Raw genomic sequence first — 18,160 nt, forward strand, 5'->3', positions numbered from 1 at the left:
CATTATGTATTTCTTACATCCACTCCTCACAAAAGGGTATTAATGTCATAAATCTACAAACAGGGGTGTTGATGTAATTATAAAAAATGAGGATGGTTTTTGTTAATAGACCTTATCTTAGAGGACAAATTAACATCCTTAAGTTTACTTCTGGAGCCTGGAGGGATCTTTTTGTACGATAATACATAATTGAGGGGAGTGACTTCGTAATTTGACCATAATTCAGAGGGTGGCCGTAATTTGCCCTAAAATAAAAGAAACTTGTGATCGGCCCCTGAACTCATGAATAATTAAAAATGAATTTGAGCTCGAGCTTTTATCGGGCTGACTTCAATCAACCCTTAGTCAACACTCATTCATTACGATAATTCACTTTTTTGCAGTTCTTGAAATTTCGATTATCAAATTTTGTCTTGATTAATTATTAATTTATCAACTTTTTTATATTTAGCTAAATAATTAAATTTTGGTTATTTTTAAATTCATTAATTTAATAAAGGTTTAAGTGTGTATATAAATTTCATTAATTAAAATAGTTAGGGTAAATAGCATTTACCCTCCTGTGGTTTGAACATTTTACACATTACCCTCTTTTATTTTAAATATTGCACTTGAACCCCTTATATTTTAATATAAGTACATAATCTCCTTGTGCTTTCAAAAAAAAATTCTTCCGTAATGAATATGATTATTTATCAAATGGAATGCTATAAGGGGTTATGTCCTTATGTTAAAAGTACAAGGGGATCGTGCGTACAAAAGTTCAAATTACAGAGAAGTCATATGCTTATATTAAAAGTATAAGGGAGTCATGTGCACAAAGCTCAAACTACAGGGGTTAAATTGTTATTTAACACAATAGTTAATATTGACCGACTTTTTCGGTTCAATGATGCATAATTGAATTCGCGAGTTTCTCCTCTCCATCACACTCACCCCGCCTCACTTAAAACCCTCAATTCTCAGTCCCGCAGCGACGGCGCGCCGCCTGCCACCGTCGTGAACCATTACACTCGTTCGTCACTAGGTTTTTGATCGGCAAAGGAAGAAAAGGCCTAAACTTCAAAACCCTAGCTTCAAAATTAGGTAATTACTAATTACAATGCTTCAATTGTTTATGATGTTTTTTTTCTCATGGTTTTTTAGTTCATGATGTTGCCGAGCTTCAAAATTTTATGATTTCCTCAAAATTGGCTCGGTTCTTGCTGGTGTGTAGGATTGAAGCCGTTAATTTTATGCCTCCGTTATAAGAAATCGTTTTCCCCCTTCAAAACCCTAGCTTTGAAAATTGGATGATTTAATAGTTATGATGTTGCGCACCTTCAAAATGTTATGATTTCCTAGAAAATTGGCTCGATTCTTGCTGATGTGTTGTATTGAAGCCATTAATTTTTATTTCTCCTTTTCTTTTCGTATAAAAAATTTCCCGAAAATCATAACGATTATTAGGAAATAATTTGAGAAAAAGCACTGTTTTTATTAGGTCTGATATTTGGTTTGGCAAAATGGTGTGCCAAACTTTCTGTACAGTTCGATTCTGTTTCAACTGATGCCGTTGGAAAATATCTGCAAATTCTAAAAACATGTTTTTAGTTAATGTTACTGTTGAATTTATTGATATATAGTTCTACTGCTTCTCCACGATGCTGTTGAAATTTGATATGTTAATTTAGTTTTATTGTGCAAGGCAATCAGACAGAGAAAAAAACCGTAATGAAAGATGTAACGATTCAGTGTGTAGCAATATAACTTGGGGGAGAAATGTTTAATAGAAGTCCAAAATAATGGTGAAGTTAACTTTACATTTTAATATTGTTCTTTTTGTATAAGACAAAATATTTAGTTCGTTTTTAGGAATACCTCTGAATTCTGATACGGCATTCATGATTCTCCTTTTCTCTTTCACTCGTTGGTTTATGCTTTGGTTTATGTTGTGTACGGTGCAGAGTAATTGTTCTTAGTTGCTTAAGTATCTATTTTCTTAACTTTGGCCCACTTTTCTTACTTTAAAAGAAGACAATTATAAAGGACACCATATATCTCGTGAAAATTTATAACATTCTTAATTTCTTCTCTTTTTTTTCCGTTGAGAAATTCTTTTCATTTAGGTGAAATGTGTTGCTTCCATGTATAGCCATTTCTCCGAGTTACCTTATATTATTTGCTAAAACATGTTTTGTGATGCAATTTATTTTGCAGAAGAAAGTAGAAATGCCTATGAAGAGACAAGACGCCAAAAAAGGATCCTCATCTCGTGATGTGGCTTCCGAGGAACCAAAAATGGACATCAGGTCCATCCAGAAAGAAATCGACACTTTGGGTAATATAAGTCTCTTGATATTTACACTGACCCATTTTACGGTATTTTTGTTATCAAGCATGTTAAATTTAAGGGGTAATTTTTCTGTTATAGGTAATAGTTTTTTAACTCCAGGTTCCAACAATATTCGTCTATGTTTGAGAGTTGAAAAAAAAATTGTGTGTGTATAGAATGTGATGATTTGATTTTTCGGTGCCAGGCAAATGATATTTTTTTTCCGTTTGGTTCTGATTTCTTTTCCGAGAGTCGTTTATGTTATTTTTTTGCTTTTTTTTTTACATCTTTTCAGTCATTGGATGAATTCAAATCTGAAAATTAAGTGTTCCTTCGACAGCAATTAATATGATGACGGCTGGTCCGGCTGGATAATTCTTGAGCATAAAAATGAAGTGTGCTAAAGTTTACGACCAATTATAAAAGAATCTTTTGATCACTTGTACCGAGTACAAATTGAATCCTTATTCCATTTTATCCGAAGGCTGAATAACAATTTACTATGGTAGCAATTATTGAAGAGGAAAATGTGGAAATTATGCCGATCATTCTTCATGTGGTTCTTGCATTGTTAGATTCATTGCAGATAATGTTGAATTGATAACGTGTTAACTTTTATATAATTCAGGTGTCTTACATATGACATGGAAACAGAAAAAGGACATGGAAAGTAGGAAGGTAGTTTCACTCGGTGGAAAGGTAATTTTTATATATCATATCCTTAGACTTTTGCATTTCACATTAAGCTCCATTGTACCATATGTGAAAATTTTACGGTTTCTTCAACAGCCTCCGAAGAAGCAGAGATTACCTCTTAGTGTAGCACGAGTTACAATGAAGAAACAAAAGGAAAGAGAAGAAAAAACAGCTCAAGAGGTTATACTAACAACAAAAAAAAAATTCCTCGTTTTAATATTCGTTGCAGTTTATGTTACTCGAATGTTTTCGTTACAGCAGAGTTGCATTGAAATAATCGGTCTTTTTTCAGAGTGCAATACTTGGAAGATTTGGAGCCTATCTTAACGGTGGTTCAAAAAAGGTAGTACAAAAACGTAGGCCAGAGCAGAGAGTTTTGAGGTCAAGTGAAGGTGATTTCAGAAATGGTGTACTTAATGTTAAACATCTGTTAAAAGATTCTGCCCCTGCCCCACGTGTTGTTGAAGATAAAGGCAGACATGGTGGTATGGGTAAAGGGAAGAAGAAAGGTGGTAAAAAAGGTCATGGTAAAAAGAAGGGTGGCGGCGGCGGCGGTAAAAAGCGTCACTAGAGAAAAGATTCTCTTGTTGGTTCGTCATTTTTATGAGGTTTTTTACTCTTGTTTTTGTTTTTTCTGTTTGCAGCATTTTTGAACTGTAGTTGCATCTAACTTGAGGTTATATGATGATCCTCTTTGATTTTATTGCTCAAGTCTGTGCTGATAGTTTGATTTATATACATGTGAAATAACTTGATCGTCACACACAACTAAATATTACTTCCATTATCATATCATAACACGGTTTATACTATGCTACACCCGTAGAAATACATTGGGTAGATCTCTACCATTCATATACATACACGTTGGTTTGTGTAACCTTCACCAAGACTGTAAAAGACCTTCAACAGGTGTAGTATAGAAATAACCCAAAACACGATTCCACCTATATTAAACAAAAATTGAACTTCTAGCATTCATTCTTTTATTACAAATTGCTTTAAAATATTCTCAAAAATAAAATAAAAACAATAATCTCAAGATCTCAAGAAAATAATACTTATATAGAAGGATACATATGAATAACTCACAAGAACATGTTTGAAAACGGTACATGTCAAAACAATTAGAACGAAGAAAAAGAACAACACAGACCCTCGGTCATTAATAAACAAAGATTCGCACTTGTGAAAGCCAAAAAGGCGGAGTTCTTATAACAGAGTGCAACAATCTTCAAACCAAATCATACAACTACTATATGACACCACAACTGCAAAACAGAATGGCCTTAAACATCCGGAAGCAATATTAAATTCTTACACAGCAAATCATACATATATAGTACCATACGAGCAAGGAAGCTCTTTCCAACACGAGTTCGACAATTTTCAATACAACTATCGTCCGATGCCTTCGTGCCACATGCCAGCCTCACCCACCATGACTCCATTCCAACACGCAATAGGTACCAAGTAAAATCTGCAGTACAGTGAATCAAATATCAAGATTCAGAAACAATAATATCCATAATAAATTTAAACCCCTATTAACAGAAAATAGTTCCTAGGTATTCTATAAGAGCAAAGCTGTATGCACACAAGTTGTCACGTTATCATAATATATCACCACTACAATGACTCACCATTTCTTGCTGTCATGAGATTTGTTGAATCTCACCGGTGTCTGGATCGCCTGTCATCGTTGCTGCCATCGTCGTATCTTCTTCCTCTAGAAGATCCTTCATCGTATCTAGCCCTCTTCGAGGCATATTCTCCATCTCTCTCACGCTCTTCCTTCTCTCTTCCACGATCTCTCTTGTATGCCACATCATCTCTCTCATGCTCTTCCTTCTCTCTTCCACGATCTCTCTTGTATGCCATGTCATCTCTCTCATGCTCTTCCTTCTCTTTTCCATGATCTCTCTTGTATGCCACGCCATCTCTCTCATGTTCTTCCTTCTCTCTTCCACGATCTCTCTTGTATGCCACCTCATCTCTCTCATGCTCTTCCTTCTCTCCTCCACGATCTCTCTTGTATGCCACGTCACCTCTCTCATGCTCTTCCTTCTCTCTTCCACGATCTCTCTTATATGCCACGTCACCTCTCTCATGCTCTTCCTTCTCTCTTCCACGATCTCTCTTATATGCCACATCATCTCCTCTTTCTCTTCTACTTTGGCCATCTTCATTGTCCCGATTATCTCTCCTTTTCTCAGGTATTATTGGCCTTGAATCTTTGCTATTATCTTCCACAGGTTGCTTGTATGATTTGCTTTGTCTCTCCGAAGAAACTTTAGTCCCCTCATAACCAGTTTCTTTCGTCGAATCCAGCTTTCTCGACTTCCGCTCAGGCTGCTGCTCATCCAAACTTCCATCTGTCTTTCTCTTACCCCTCGTCGTATCTTCACTTCTATCTCTAGACCCATCTCCCTTTGATTTGGACAATTGCTCCAATTTCTTGAATGTGTCTACTCGAGCAGAAACCTTGTTCTTTAGTTTCTCCCAGTCATCAGTTTCGGGTGCATAACCCTTCTCTCCACCTCTGTCGCCCCGTGACTCATCACCATAACCACTTCTATTCTTCGGGACGGACTCAACTCCTCCAACTCTATCACGGGTTTTATCATTGTCTCTGTTTCTTTCAATGGAATCATTCCTCTTACGGTTATAATCCTTACCAGAATCGTGAGTTTGATTTTTTCTACCATCCCCAGCATTTAAATCACGTTCATCTCTATCACGTTGCTCTGTTTTCTTTTTGGTTGCTTCATCAGAATCAGATTCACTTTCTTGACCATACCTCCCTCCGACTTTATCGTGTCTATCGCTCCTGTCTTTCCTACGATAGTCAGCAGAAGGGTCCTGTGGTCTGTGGGTTTGATGATGCTGAGTCGTTTTCTTAGACCGAGTTCTCTCATCTTCCTCAAACTCAACATCAGAATAACGGCTAGCATCATACTCGTATCTATCATGTCGCTCTGTTTTCTTTTTAGTTGCTTCATCAGAATCAGATTCACTTTCTTGACCATACCTCCCAACGACTTCCTCTCGTTTCTCACTCCTCATTTTCCTACTATTGTCAACAGGAGTTTTCTGGTGAGTTATTTTCTTAGACCGAGTTCTTTCATCTTCCTCTAGCTCATCATCAGAATCATGCCGCCTGCTTTTGGAAGGCTCTTTCCCGCTTCGGCTCTTATTTTTCGGGCCTTCATCAGAGTCAATTACTCTACTTTTCTCAGTTTGCTTCCCCTTATGACGCTGTTTAGAGTCATCATCGGAGCTGTCTTTTTCATAAGAATCGTGTTTTCTGCTCTTTGACTTTTGACTTACCCGGCCTTCATCAGAACTATCACCATCAGAATCGTGTCGCTTGCTTTTGGGAAGATTCTTTACATTTTGCTTTCTACTTTTAGATCTACCACCAGAATTATACCCATCATCAGAACCATACCGTCGACGAGGTATTTTCTTATCATGGTCAGATTCCGAACCTGAGCCGGAATCAGATTCAGACTGAGATTCCGACTCAGAAGAACTACTGCCACGTTTTTTCAGAGCTTTCCTGTTTTTCTTCAATGACTCTTTCATGGAAGACTCTTTTCTTCTCTTCCTAATATCAACATCAGAATCATCATCACTGGTACCTGCAGCTCCTCTGCCTTTTTTCTGTCTCTCCTTAGTCTCATGCCTCTTCTCAACGGTATCGGAATCAGAGGAATCATCATGCCTTCTTTTGGTTTTCTCTTTCTCTTGGCGCTTCGTTTTCACATCCTTGTCATCTCTTGCATCTTTTTCATGCAGCTTAATCTTATGACTGTTAGCAGCATCCTTTTTGTGGATGTTTCTAAGTTCACCCTCTTCTATTTCCAAAGCCTCCTCAGCTTCAAGGCGTTTCTTTTCTTTCTCAGCTTCCGATTCTATACCAAGAGCAGCTTTTAGTGTTTCCATCTGCCTTTCCTTCAATGCAGCAATCTGATGGGTCTGCGTCTCGGAAACCCTGATCACCCAGAAAATATAATCAGAAACAATTACCCAAAATTCATCACCGGAAGAAACAACGATGCAAATTCCTTGAACTAGTCCAGTTAACTGCCTACTTCAGAGATAATTGGAAAAGAAACAACAACAAACTTTTCATAAAAATAGTTTAAAAAAGCAGCAAAGTAACCAATGTAAACAGTAACATTTCAATTTAAACAGATCTAAAGAAATAAAATTAATTAAATAAAAAAAAAAAATCATACTTTTCAGATGTACCGCCATAGATTCCCCCATCTTCGTTCTCATCTTTCGCCTCAAGCGACTTCCTCGCTTCTTCGAGCTTCTCCGCCACCTCAGCATCAGTATACCCCTGATCAACCAGCTTATCCTCCAGCACGAGAAGCTTGAGTTGAATCTGACGCTTGCGATCGTGCTCCAGTATCTCCTTATTAGCTTTCCGGGTCACGCCCGCCATTCCTTGACCCGATTCGAATCCCTTGCTCGAATCTGTGACCCTGTTCGTCTTCGGCCTCACGAAGAACTTGTTCGACTGTATGTGGCCGTTGGTGCCGGAGCCCCGAGGGGTCTGTAACCCTATTCCGTTGTACATTATACGAGCGCGCCTTCAAATCCTACAAGAAATTGAACCTAATTTTCGAATTCCGGTGAAGAAGAGAGAATCGCGAAACCCTAAGATCGAATTATCAGTTAAATCCTTATATAAATCAGTTTCTAATTATCCGATCTGTGGGATTTGGGGATAGAGGAAGAAGAAAGAGGCGAGGGTTTGAATTAGGACGATGTATATGAAGATAATGAATTATTCGTTCACATGACATTGCATTTTTGGGCCAGATTTTGGCCCATTAACTAATAGGGTAAATTACAACAACTCCCCTTAACTTAGGCTAAATAAAGAAAAACGCCCCCATCTATTTGTAATTACCAAAAACCCCCTTAGGTTTGTTTCAGTCTTACACCAACCCCTTTCAGTGTGACTTTTCTCGGATTTTTTTAATTCCAGAGAATAGATTTTACACAAGTTCAGATATTTTCTTTTATGTATCACCTATCTAACAAAAGGTATGATAGGTTGAATCAGATGATGATTTTAGTTATTACGGATAGGTGGAGTGTTTTTCGTTATTAAGGTCAAGGGTGGTTTTCGTAATTTACCCTAACTAATAATACGTATTGGTTTTAATTATTTGTTTTTGTTCTTATAATTCATATTCCAATAGATTAAACAATATATTATAGTAAATAATTGATGTTATTAAGAGTAATTAAATTATAGTTAATCTATTTCTCCAGGAAATTTTGAGGGAAAAATATATTTATTTGTATTCTGAAGAAAGTGATGTTTTCTTTTTTTAAGTAATATTGTGTGGAAGGATCTTGAACTAAGCTGTATACTATTGATTTTCGGTTTTTGGGTAGAAAAAGTAGTAGCATTATTTTGGGTTATTCTGCAGTTTAATTATTTTCTATATTCTAATATCAACATTTTCACATATCATGTAATATATATGAAACAACAAATTTTATTTTTCTCGAATTATAATTATCTGATGAGTTCCCAAAAAAAATGCCCACAGAGGACTAATGTTCATGCATACATACACAAGGTTGTCGTAAAAAGGGCATACAAATAATCAACTATGTGATGTAGTATACAACAAATGAAATTTGTCTTCAGTCTGTGTACATATCAAATCCAATACTTCGAGAAAAAGAAAAATAAATTAAAAATAAAAAAAGAAAAAAAAAAAAGAAGAAAAAAAACCTTAAAGTCCAACCCAGTATGAACGCCCGTTGGTGTTGTGCATCGGTGAAGCGGTTGGAGAAGCAACACACCACTCATACCAAACCTGTTACATCATCATTTCAACCCAAAAATATTCAGTTCTAATATTGTTAAAAATACGAAATGAAGATGATAGTTAAACCAGCAAAAAAAAAAACACGAGAGGGGTAAGATACCTTGGTAGAACCAGAACAACGCCAAAAATGAACTTCTAAAGGAGTACCGGGCTGAATACATATCGGTGTCCTCAATGGAAAAAATATTGGGAACCTGTTTATACGTAAAAATGAAAAAAAGCAATTATATCTTTAGTTCAGAGACAAAATATAAACAAAGAAAAAACAGCCTAAGCTCACAATCTATGTATACATTTGCTACATAATTGTAGCTAAAATATATTTGTAAGGACCGTGTACCAGCTAAACATGTTTGGGGTAGCTGTTGATGGTTCAATTCCAAGATGTACATCTTTGTAAAGTATTGCATCAAAATAACCTCCAAATCCTGCACAAGAGCAAAACTAGAGATCAAAACTTAAGTATGTTTTTATGTACCCATTTTCCCTCGCGAATATACCTCCTTTCGGTATTTCCCTTCCCTGTGATTTTACCTCTTCACCAAGGGATTCTTTTCTCGATGGATTCATAAAAAGCACTATCCAAATCTCAGCTTTCATGCGGATGAACAAGAACAAAAGCTAACCGAAAATATTCCACATGCTTTTTGTGAAGACATTTGATAGATATATACAATAATTAGATAAAAATATGCTATACTTTCATATTTGTTTCCATAGTATTCTCTGTTTATATCTCTGTCATCTCATCTCCCAGAATGAATTAGCCAATATAACAACACTTATGTGTTAAAGCTAACAGTTAAATTTAGCAACAAGTAACTATTTTCTCTTGGAGATGAAAATGTTGAGAACTTGATCGAGCAATATAAAATCATTTCTTTGTTATCGTCATTTTCAAGTCGCAATAGTTGGAGAAAAACATGTAATGTTGTGATTCAGCAAATATAGAGCAATAGCAAGGCTTCAGAATCACATACCATGAATCAAGGATGAGCCAGTGTCACTCTGTATATCAAAACGAAGCTTTTTATAGCGCTGATTGCTTGCCTTTGTTGAGAATTCTGGATGGGTAAATGTGAAGACCTATTTAAGGAAAACGAAAAGTAAAGTAGTAGAATCAGTCTACGAAATAAAGGAGAGAAAAAAATGTTTCCACTGAACAAATAACAATATGGATGCAGGAGAAGTAACTAACTGGCTGAGTAGGTGCAAGTCTAGCCACGCGATGCAGCTTCACCACATAAGGGGTTTCGAAGTGAACGAGATCTTTATGTGACTTGATCTGTGTCATCCCCAAAACAAAGATTGAAATGTAAGTGATTGACTTTTAGGAAGTTAAAACAAATTAAGGAGAATCGGAGTGCTCGGGATTTTACATCATTGTAAAGTTTGCAGGCAGTCACTGGTTGAATGAAACTCGTATACCTGCCAACTCCAAAGAAAAGAGGAATTAGTAACGGTTGCTATTAAATCCATAATATACTTTTAGGTTGTTTTTCTACAAATATGTCTCAAATTGAAGACAACACAATATAGAATACACTCGAGAGATATTTGCTGCAAATATATCCCTGCAGTTGGCCTTTAAATATGGAAAAGCATGTTGCACAAGTTTTGCTAGAAGACATTCTCAGGAATTTGCTTCCAAGAACAAAACATTTCTTAAGTGAACAATGGGCATATAATACCTATTCATATTGGACACTAACAATACTTAATAAGCATTAAAAAAAATGCTAAAAAACCAGGACTAGACTTTAACAGGCATTAAACAACACAGAATAACTGCGTAAGTAGAGCATCTGTACCAACAGCTAATTGCCCTTCAAAAACAAAAGGTGGGAGAAGGAAGCCTACTTACGATGATGGGATTGAGATTCCATCTTCCTTCAAAAATCTTTGGGCTCCATCAAGACACTCAGGTGAGAGCTCGTTGTCACCAAAAGAACCCAGCAACTCGCTAACCTACATTAAATTGAAATATGAGAATATTAACAATTACATTTTCCAGAATAATGTAACATCTCATTTGCTTCTTTCTTTGCGATTAACTGCACAATTAGAGAGGTACCAATATGTCAGCTTTCTCCGGAGCATCCCAATTCCGCATATCACTGGAAACAATCGTGACTGTTTTTTCCCAGCCCTCTAGCTTGACCAAACTCTGTTTTAAAGACATTAAATTATAAGTTGATTTAGTAACTTACACATAGCACAAATAGACATAAACGTTAAATCCAGCTTATTAAATAAACCTTCATAGTTTGACACAACACTTAAAACTCCAAACCAGTAATAAAATTATTAAAAAAAATAAAAAAAATATAATAATATAATAAAAAGATGACAAAGACAAGAAATTCTACAACTTACATGAAGTGTAACAACTGCATTTGGATTTTTCTCTACAGCATAAATTTTTAATTTGCGTTCAGTTTCTTCAGCAGCCTATCAATTAAAAAATAAATAAAATGAGAAGATAAAAGATAAGGTTTTGGGTCTGCTTCAGACTGAAACTTCTTTTCTTGATCCCACATATTCTCTTGGCAGATGGCAAAAGAAAAGACCTGCAATGATGCTCTGACAAGAGGCCCTCGTCCAGCACCCACAACCATCAATACCTAGAACAGATAAAAGATCATGTCATAACAAGGTCCAGCTTATGTCATAACACGGTCCAGCTTAGTCCAATAGATATGATACTGGCAGTTATCTAAGAGAATGTAAATGCTTATACACATAAATTAAAAAACTTACAGTCGTCACTGTAGAAGCATTTTCATCTGGGACCCTGTCAACCAAAGCCTTAGCAACTGCTCTTTGGTACTGCATGATATGATGACAAATGTAAAATCCATAAACTAGTAAAGCACTAAACTTCAAACATGGATGAGTAAATTATGTTGCTTTCAACTTCAATTTTAACAAAGAATAGGACTAGGTAGAATATGGAAAATGGAAATCAAAAACTATGTTTCCACTGGGAACGAAAAGAGAGATTATCATTTGATGAATCAAATAATGCTAAATCCAATGCCTTGACAGATTAAGTTGTCTCAGAAGAAGATGAAGACTTTTGCTGTTTCACAGTTTACCCACATTCTGGTGCGCTGGACATCCATAAAATAAATACTTCGCCAGATACACACAGTAAACGTTGTACATAAACAAAGTTCACCAAAATGTAAAGATTTCCAATATTACGGCAGGCGTGCATGCAAACACATGTACCTCAACAGAGAAGATGTTTTTGTAAGGGGAAGACTGTTTTGGCCTTTTGACTATTTACTCACATTCCGGTATATAATAAATGACTACCAAGTTCACCAACATGTAATAGTTGAAATTTATCAAAGATTACGGCATACCTGGCTATATTTTACAGTGTCCTTTTCAAATGTTTCATATGTTTGGGCCTCCAAGTTGTCCATGAGAGGCTTCAAAGTTGATGAAAAGATAATTATAGGTGAGTTAGGGGAACATGCTTTACAAAGGAAAGAAGAAAAATTATCCCGAGGTGGAAGAATAGTGGTGATAAAAAGTTGAAGTAACATAGAAACTCACCTGCAAGGGTGATTGCAGATAGTCTCTATAGCCAAGCTGGTACATCATAATTAAGAAGTTAAACAAAAATAATAACAGAATACAAATATTAGGAAACACAATCAGCAAGTGTTTTCTCTTTCTTTTTTTCTTTTTCTTTTTTCCTTTTTTCCACTTTTGAAGCTTGGGATGTGAGGTACCTACCTCAAAGCGCTCTTGTTCGGGAAGGGGATCCATGCTTTGGTACAGATAAGCAACATAATCTAAGTAAGATTTTAGGGGGTGTTTCAACCCATCTGAACAAAAACTCGTCGTTAACATAAATAGGAAATAATAAAAAGTTGGTAGAAGAACGCATCTCAAATAACAAAATCAATTGACTGAAATAATTCGTGTCACACTAAAGAGAAATTCAAATTAACTCGTAAAACCTTACCTTTAACGTTATTATCAGCACGTGATCCCGAAGCACCCACTGCACTGTGTACTGGTTGGCCAGATATCACTATCTGTATAATACCAGCAGGAATAAGGTACATAGACTCAAAGTACCAAATTAAGATGTTAAAATACTCCAAATTCACAATCACTAATATTAAATGACATATTGACATATGATTAGTTGCTGAGGACAGCATTAAGATTACTCATTTTCTTAGACCACGTGAGAAAACTAAATAGAGATATGTGCGACATGACCATGGCCGAGGAACAGTAAAAAAATCAAATTAACAAAATCACACTAACTTTTACCAAATCCCTTAGTAACGATCGCAAATTCAAGTTACAACATTTTTAGTAAATACAAAAAAGACCATGCATCTATAAGAAAATGGTTTTAGTAGTAGCTCACTAAGTGCCAGAGAACATTGACATCCTAAAAGGATGTAAAATTAAAATTAAGAGAATGTTTCACCACACTACCTGAATAGAGTGGTTGAAAAATGCAGTAGTTAATCTCTGGTGCCTCTTCGACAAACAAGGATAGCCCCGTGCATTGGTTAGAAAAGACTGGCAAAACAACAACTCATAAATAAGCAAAAAATTGTGTACATCAATTTAGACGCGAACATATTAGGTTTATAGTTACAGCAGTAGAATATGTACAGTTTACAGTTATACATACATTAGTATTGATTATCCCTGCCCTGACAGGCTCTCCAAACCAACGTGCAACTGAAGAAGCTGAAGGTAATGAGGACCTGATCAAAATAAGAACAAAGACTTGTCAGCCGCCAAGAATATAAATAATAAACTGAGGAGTTGCTGGCAATCAAATGATACTGTAAGCTCACTGGATATCAAGTGCAACTGAAAGCTGGTTATGATGTTCGCAAAGAAGCCGAAACGAATTCCACATTTCCCATGAATCAATCTGCCTATCAACCTATAGAGTAAAAAAAACATCACGCAAGATTAAAGACCAAGTTGAAGCACAACTGCAAAACTCGTAAAAGATGAGAAAGGGTTTATTGTCAGATTAGAGTTCAATTAGCACAACCTAAAACAAAGAGCTAAATTAAATTGGTTATCTGAAATCGAAAATGAAAAGGATAAAAACAAACGGTGTAGAGACTCGAACTCATTCGTCCTCATTCGTCGGAAATATAAATATCCAACTGGAAGCCATTGTGATATGAAAGTCAGGTAAAATGATCATTACTCACCATGAAATCTGGGTTCTTGGAGTCTGTGTCATCCTCAGACTTCTCCAATGGAATCCTAAGCCACAACTTTAACATGGACGCAAATGATAAGAACAAAGGGAAAAGGGCATACGCATAACTCATATAATAATCAATACAAGAAACTCATACAGATTATTGACATAAATTTGGGACATTGTTCGAACTGTACCTGCATGCTGGCTAAGTTCTGTAATATCTGGTTCAAACATTTTGCATAATTAGCACAAGAAGTTCTATTGGGAGTAGGCAGAAGGCAAGCCTGCAAGCGAAAAACGTAGATTAAGTATGCTGACTGGTAAAATGCACGATAAGAAAGTATGTTATCGATGGAACACTTATAAAGGCCTGAAACATATGAATAATTAGCATGCAGGTGGACGTAATACAGTCCAGCATTCACAATAATGTGAAGGGCAACATTGTTCACAGAACAGGGAAACGATTCCTAAGTCTTAATTCACCTGCAAAGATAGATGAGAAGCCCAGGCTATTTCTTGTTTCAAAGCAATTTCAGAGTCCTTTCGGAGTGTCTCGTCTTCAGAATCCAAGTCAATCCACGAACTAACTTTGCCTGGATAACAAGAAAAGTTAGTCGATGGAGTTTTATCCGAAAACATAAACTCAAACTGGGGACAGGTATCTAATGAAATTCCAGTTGATCGCCAATTGAAGCATTATTAAAAGAAAGGGTTAAAATTTTCAAATTGAACACTTAATCATCTTACTAAAGTTCGAGGATCAAATAAAGCCAAAATGTTATATATGAGATTATTTACTACAATGAATAAGAAGGAACAAATATAGGGTGGTTTAATTACAAAGTTTAGGATTTGGAATGGTGAACAATAGCAGTCAGGTAAGAGGTACGAACCAACGACGTGACTGCTCCATTGGGAAGGGGTTAGGACTAAGTCTGAACCAGCAAATGGCAGAGCAGTTGATCTGCTAGTGCATTCATCGACTAGACTGGGCCTATAATTAGGATCCATCTGCATCATGAAATTTAAATAAGCGCAAGTTGCTCAAAAGAAAGAATAGTAAGATTCCCGTTAACACCAAGCTTGCTTCATGGTCAACATTAATGATCCATAAATGATATGCAGGCAATTTAGACAAACACAAATTTTTTTTTGCCATGGACATTGCAGATAGAATCTCAACCCATTACTTTGTACGCTATCGTAAGAACCAACTATATATTAAACACAAATCATGATTACGATATTGACCACAAAGCTACTGGCAAAAAATCAATATTAAGACATAAAACATTAAAGATTATTTTTTCACACAAATATGATATTATTCGCTTCTCTCAAGGTCTCACGTTACGACTAATACTAATTATGGTGATGATATCAGTCAAATCAGTAATATTAGAAGAAATATATAAACCTTCATAATGTCGTCTCTATTTCTTTTTAGGTGACGTTTGAGGTATATGCACATCAATTAAGGAAGCTATGAAATAGCCTTGATTTTAGGGGGGAAATTCCTTAAGAGTATTTGCAAAATTACCCATTTGGACAAAACAAATTTGTTTAACATTGAATTTGTAGAATGACACATAATATGATTTTTTTTCTTTGCTCAAACGTCCCTTAAAAAGAAAGGAATGAAGTAATTCACTATTTAGAAGATACAATAATGAGGTCACATGTACAAGTTGCATAGGAAAAATCAATAACTATTCTTTAGTTCTTACAAGTCAGTTGTAGTTAATAACCTCAATGAGAAATTACAGTCTCTTAATAGGAGGCTATCAACATATTAATTTAGGTGTGCATACTGACCATTCACACAGATCGGCAGCCTTTCGGCTGATGTATGACTGGCTAATTGGCCACCAGAAACATTCTACAATTTTTTGCATGAGAAAAAGAAACATTTTCTTTCTTATGAAACCAAAAAAACGTAAAGTCCTAATGAGATCAAAATCAGATAGTTCAATTTCCTAAAAATTGGTCATCTAATACTTTGTTTTAAGTTGACTGATAAATTGTCATAGAATATTAAACATTGAGTTTCGACAACATCATTTATGAAAACAGATCATTTTAGTACTACAGTAATAATCTAATCAAAGGCCCATCATCGCCACCTTAGTATGTAAGTTGAGTGTAACTCTCAACTCCAAGGTTTGATCATCGTAATCAATTTGAAACACCCTTCTCAAACATGCACAATGAAGAATAAAATTTAAGAAAAGACGATTGCACATTTAAGCACGAACATATGCACCAAATTCATGTAACCAGAGACTGTTTAGTACATGAATCTATAAGGTAATTTACTGATCATTAGCCACACAAAAAATAATTCATGATTGACTAATTGATCACCCCTGTATACAGTCATAAAATAGGTACATTCATGAATGCATAAACAACTAACTTCCGGCCAAATCAAATTGACATGAACTTATAGCAAGTGTTCACTAACATTTTTACCAGTATTTTGAGTTGATTGTTTTTTTTTTTTAAATTGCTCGCATAATTGAGAAAAAAAAAAATACCTGGCATGAAAAAAACTAGAAATACTCCGAACTAATCTAGCCAATGAAGTATGACATACAAATTTAAACCACGGTAAAAGAACCAACAAGGAAATGCAGAGATTACTAACCAGAGTAGCAACGACGAAATCGAAGCCGCCATGGATGTTGAGGGAGAGGAGGTTCGGCATGTCATCGTCGAAATCCGTCTCCACGCCGCAGTACCGAGACTCGCTCTTGTCTCCGCTGTGTCTCTCTCCCAGCGGCATTTTCTCTCTCTAGAATGGCGGATTTTTGTTACTGAGTCTGGAAAAGAAGGTTCGTTTTTTAATGTGATAAATTGACAGAGAGAGAAGGGTTTAAAGAGGGGTTTTCCAGTTCAAATATATGCGGGGCGGTGAATGGTGGCTAGGGTTTTTGAGTTACCTGCTCAACTGAATTATTCATCTCCTTTCGATCATTTCCCTCTTTTTTTGCTTTTTTTTCCTAAATAATAATAATAAATAATATTGCAAATTACGGTCATCCCTTAGGTAAGGTGTAATTACGAAAAAAACCTCTTGTTTACATAATTATAATCATCCCCTCCATTATGTATTGTCTTACGCATCCACTCTTACGATGTTAAATTTACCTAGGGGTGTTCATTTGGTCGGTAAACCGATTGAATCAAACCAAACGAAAATTCATATATGCCGATTAACGAAGTGTTAATTCGGTGTGGTATTCAGTTTTATATTGTTTTATAGGATAAATTACACCTACAACCCTAATGTATATTAAAATAACTTTAAGGATCCTGTGGTATTTGTAATTACAGCCACACCCAAAAGCAATAACCGAAGCCAAGATTTCATGTCGTGAAGACCGAGATACACTATATTTGTTTTCCGCGGAGCCGTTGATGTTATCATAGACGAAGTTTTATAAATCTTAAATAAAATAATAAGGATTTAAGATATGTGTGGGAAGCATGTATCCTTTAACTCTATGACATGAGATTTAGATAAAATACTATGCAGCAGTCAAATCATGTCTAAACTTGTTTGAAAAAATGTATTTTTAAATGAATAATTTGATAAATAAAGTGATGTTTGTTTAATTTTTTATGAAGGTTTTTTTTACTGTAGCAGTCAAATCTTTTTACCTTAGTAGTCAAATCATGTATTCAAGAGAGATAAACTTTAGAAATTATTTGAGAAATTTTCAATTTTTTAAAGCAAAACAAACACGAACTCGTTACATGTAAAGAATAAAAAGTTAAATTAGATTAGGGCTCGTTCGGTTACCTATATCGAATTAGATTGGTTTAGATGAAATTGAATTAACCCTTTGTTGAGTAATTAATTATTTACTTAGTAAGACGTTCAGTTCATTGTATTAGATCTTGTATTAAATATTATACGTAATTTGTTTATAAAACCTTTAAGTTAATAAAATTAACATGTAATTTAAAATATTTTTTACTTGTTTAGTCACTCGTATGAAATTAATCTCAGAGGGAGGATATTACTAATTTAATGAAATAATAACATTTAACAGCGAATTTTAATAATTT

At 35.4% G+C, this 18,160-nt stretch overlaps 3 protein-coding genes across 3 annotated transcripts; 1 reads left to right on the forward strand and 2 right to left on the reverse strand.

The window, feature by feature from the left end:
- The first annotated feature begins 870 nt into the window (after positions 1 to 870).
- LOC105967117 (axoneme-associated protein MST101(2) protein) lies at positions 871 to 3,713 on the forward strand. Its single transcript, XM_012991694.2, has 5 exons — positions 871 to 1,086; positions 2,200 to 2,320; positions 2,943 to 3,013; positions 3,104 to 3,190; positions 3,303 to 3,713. The coding sequence occupies exons 2-5, from the start codon at positions 2,212 to 2,214 to the stop codon at positions 3,579 to 3,581; spliced, it is 546 nt and encodes a 181-aa protein (XP_012847148.2). The 5' UTR covers positions 871 to 1,086; positions 2,200 to 2,211; the 3' UTR covers positions 3,582 to 3,713.
- A 462-nt stretch (positions 3,714 to 4,175) lies between these two features.
- On the reverse strand, positions 4,176 to 7,867 carry LOC105967116 (pre-mRNA-splicing factor). Its single transcript, XM_012991693.2, has 3 exons — positions 7,255 to 7,867; positions 4,654 to 7,007; positions 4,176 to 4,490 (listed from the first exon to the last, which is right to left on the reverse strand). The coding sequence occupies exons 1-2, from the start codon at positions 7,599 to 7,601 to the stop codon at positions 4,685 to 4,687; spliced, it is 2,670 nt and encodes an 889-aa protein (XP_012847147.2). The 5' UTR covers positions 7,602 to 7,867; the 3' UTR covers positions 4,176 to 4,490; positions 4,654 to 4,684.
- A 682-nt stretch (positions 7,868 to 8,549) lies between these two features.
- Positions 8,550 to 17,021, reverse strand: SKB1 (SHK1 binding protein 1). Its single transcript, XM_012991811.2, has 23 exons — positions 16,734 to 17,021; positions 14,980 to 15,097; positions 14,570 to 14,679; positions 14,278 to 14,367; positions 14,088 to 14,153; positions 13,716 to 13,807; positions 13,547 to 13,622; positions 13,345 to 13,431; positions 12,857 to 12,929; positions 12,625 to 12,716; positions 12,442 to 12,477; positions 12,246 to 12,314; positions 11,635 to 11,703; positions 11,445 to 11,498; positions 11,251 to 11,325; positions 10,949 to 11,041; positions 10,739 to 10,842; positions 10,254 to 10,302; positions 10,073 to 10,159; positions 9,855 to 9,960; positions 9,215 to 9,302; positions 8,975 to 9,068; positions 8,550 to 8,862 (listed from the first exon to the last, which is right to left on the reverse strand). The coding sequence occupies exons 1-23, from the start codon at positions 16,869 to 16,871 to the stop codon at positions 8,779 to 8,781; spliced, it is 1,950 nt and encodes a 649-aa protein (XP_012847265.1). The 5' UTR covers positions 16,872 to 17,021; the 3' UTR covers positions 8,550 to 8,778.
- Between the last annotated feature and the right edge of the window lie 1,139 nt (positions 17,022 to 18,160).

The sequence above is a fragment of the Erythranthe guttata genome, chromosome 5 (genome assembly GCF_056151865.1).
Source record: "Erythranthe guttata isolate IM_541 chromosome 5, IM_541, whole genome shotgun sequence".
Lineage (NCBI taxonomy): Eukaryota > Viridiplantae > Streptophyta > Magnoliopsida > Lamiales > Phrymaceae > Erythranthe > Erythranthe guttata.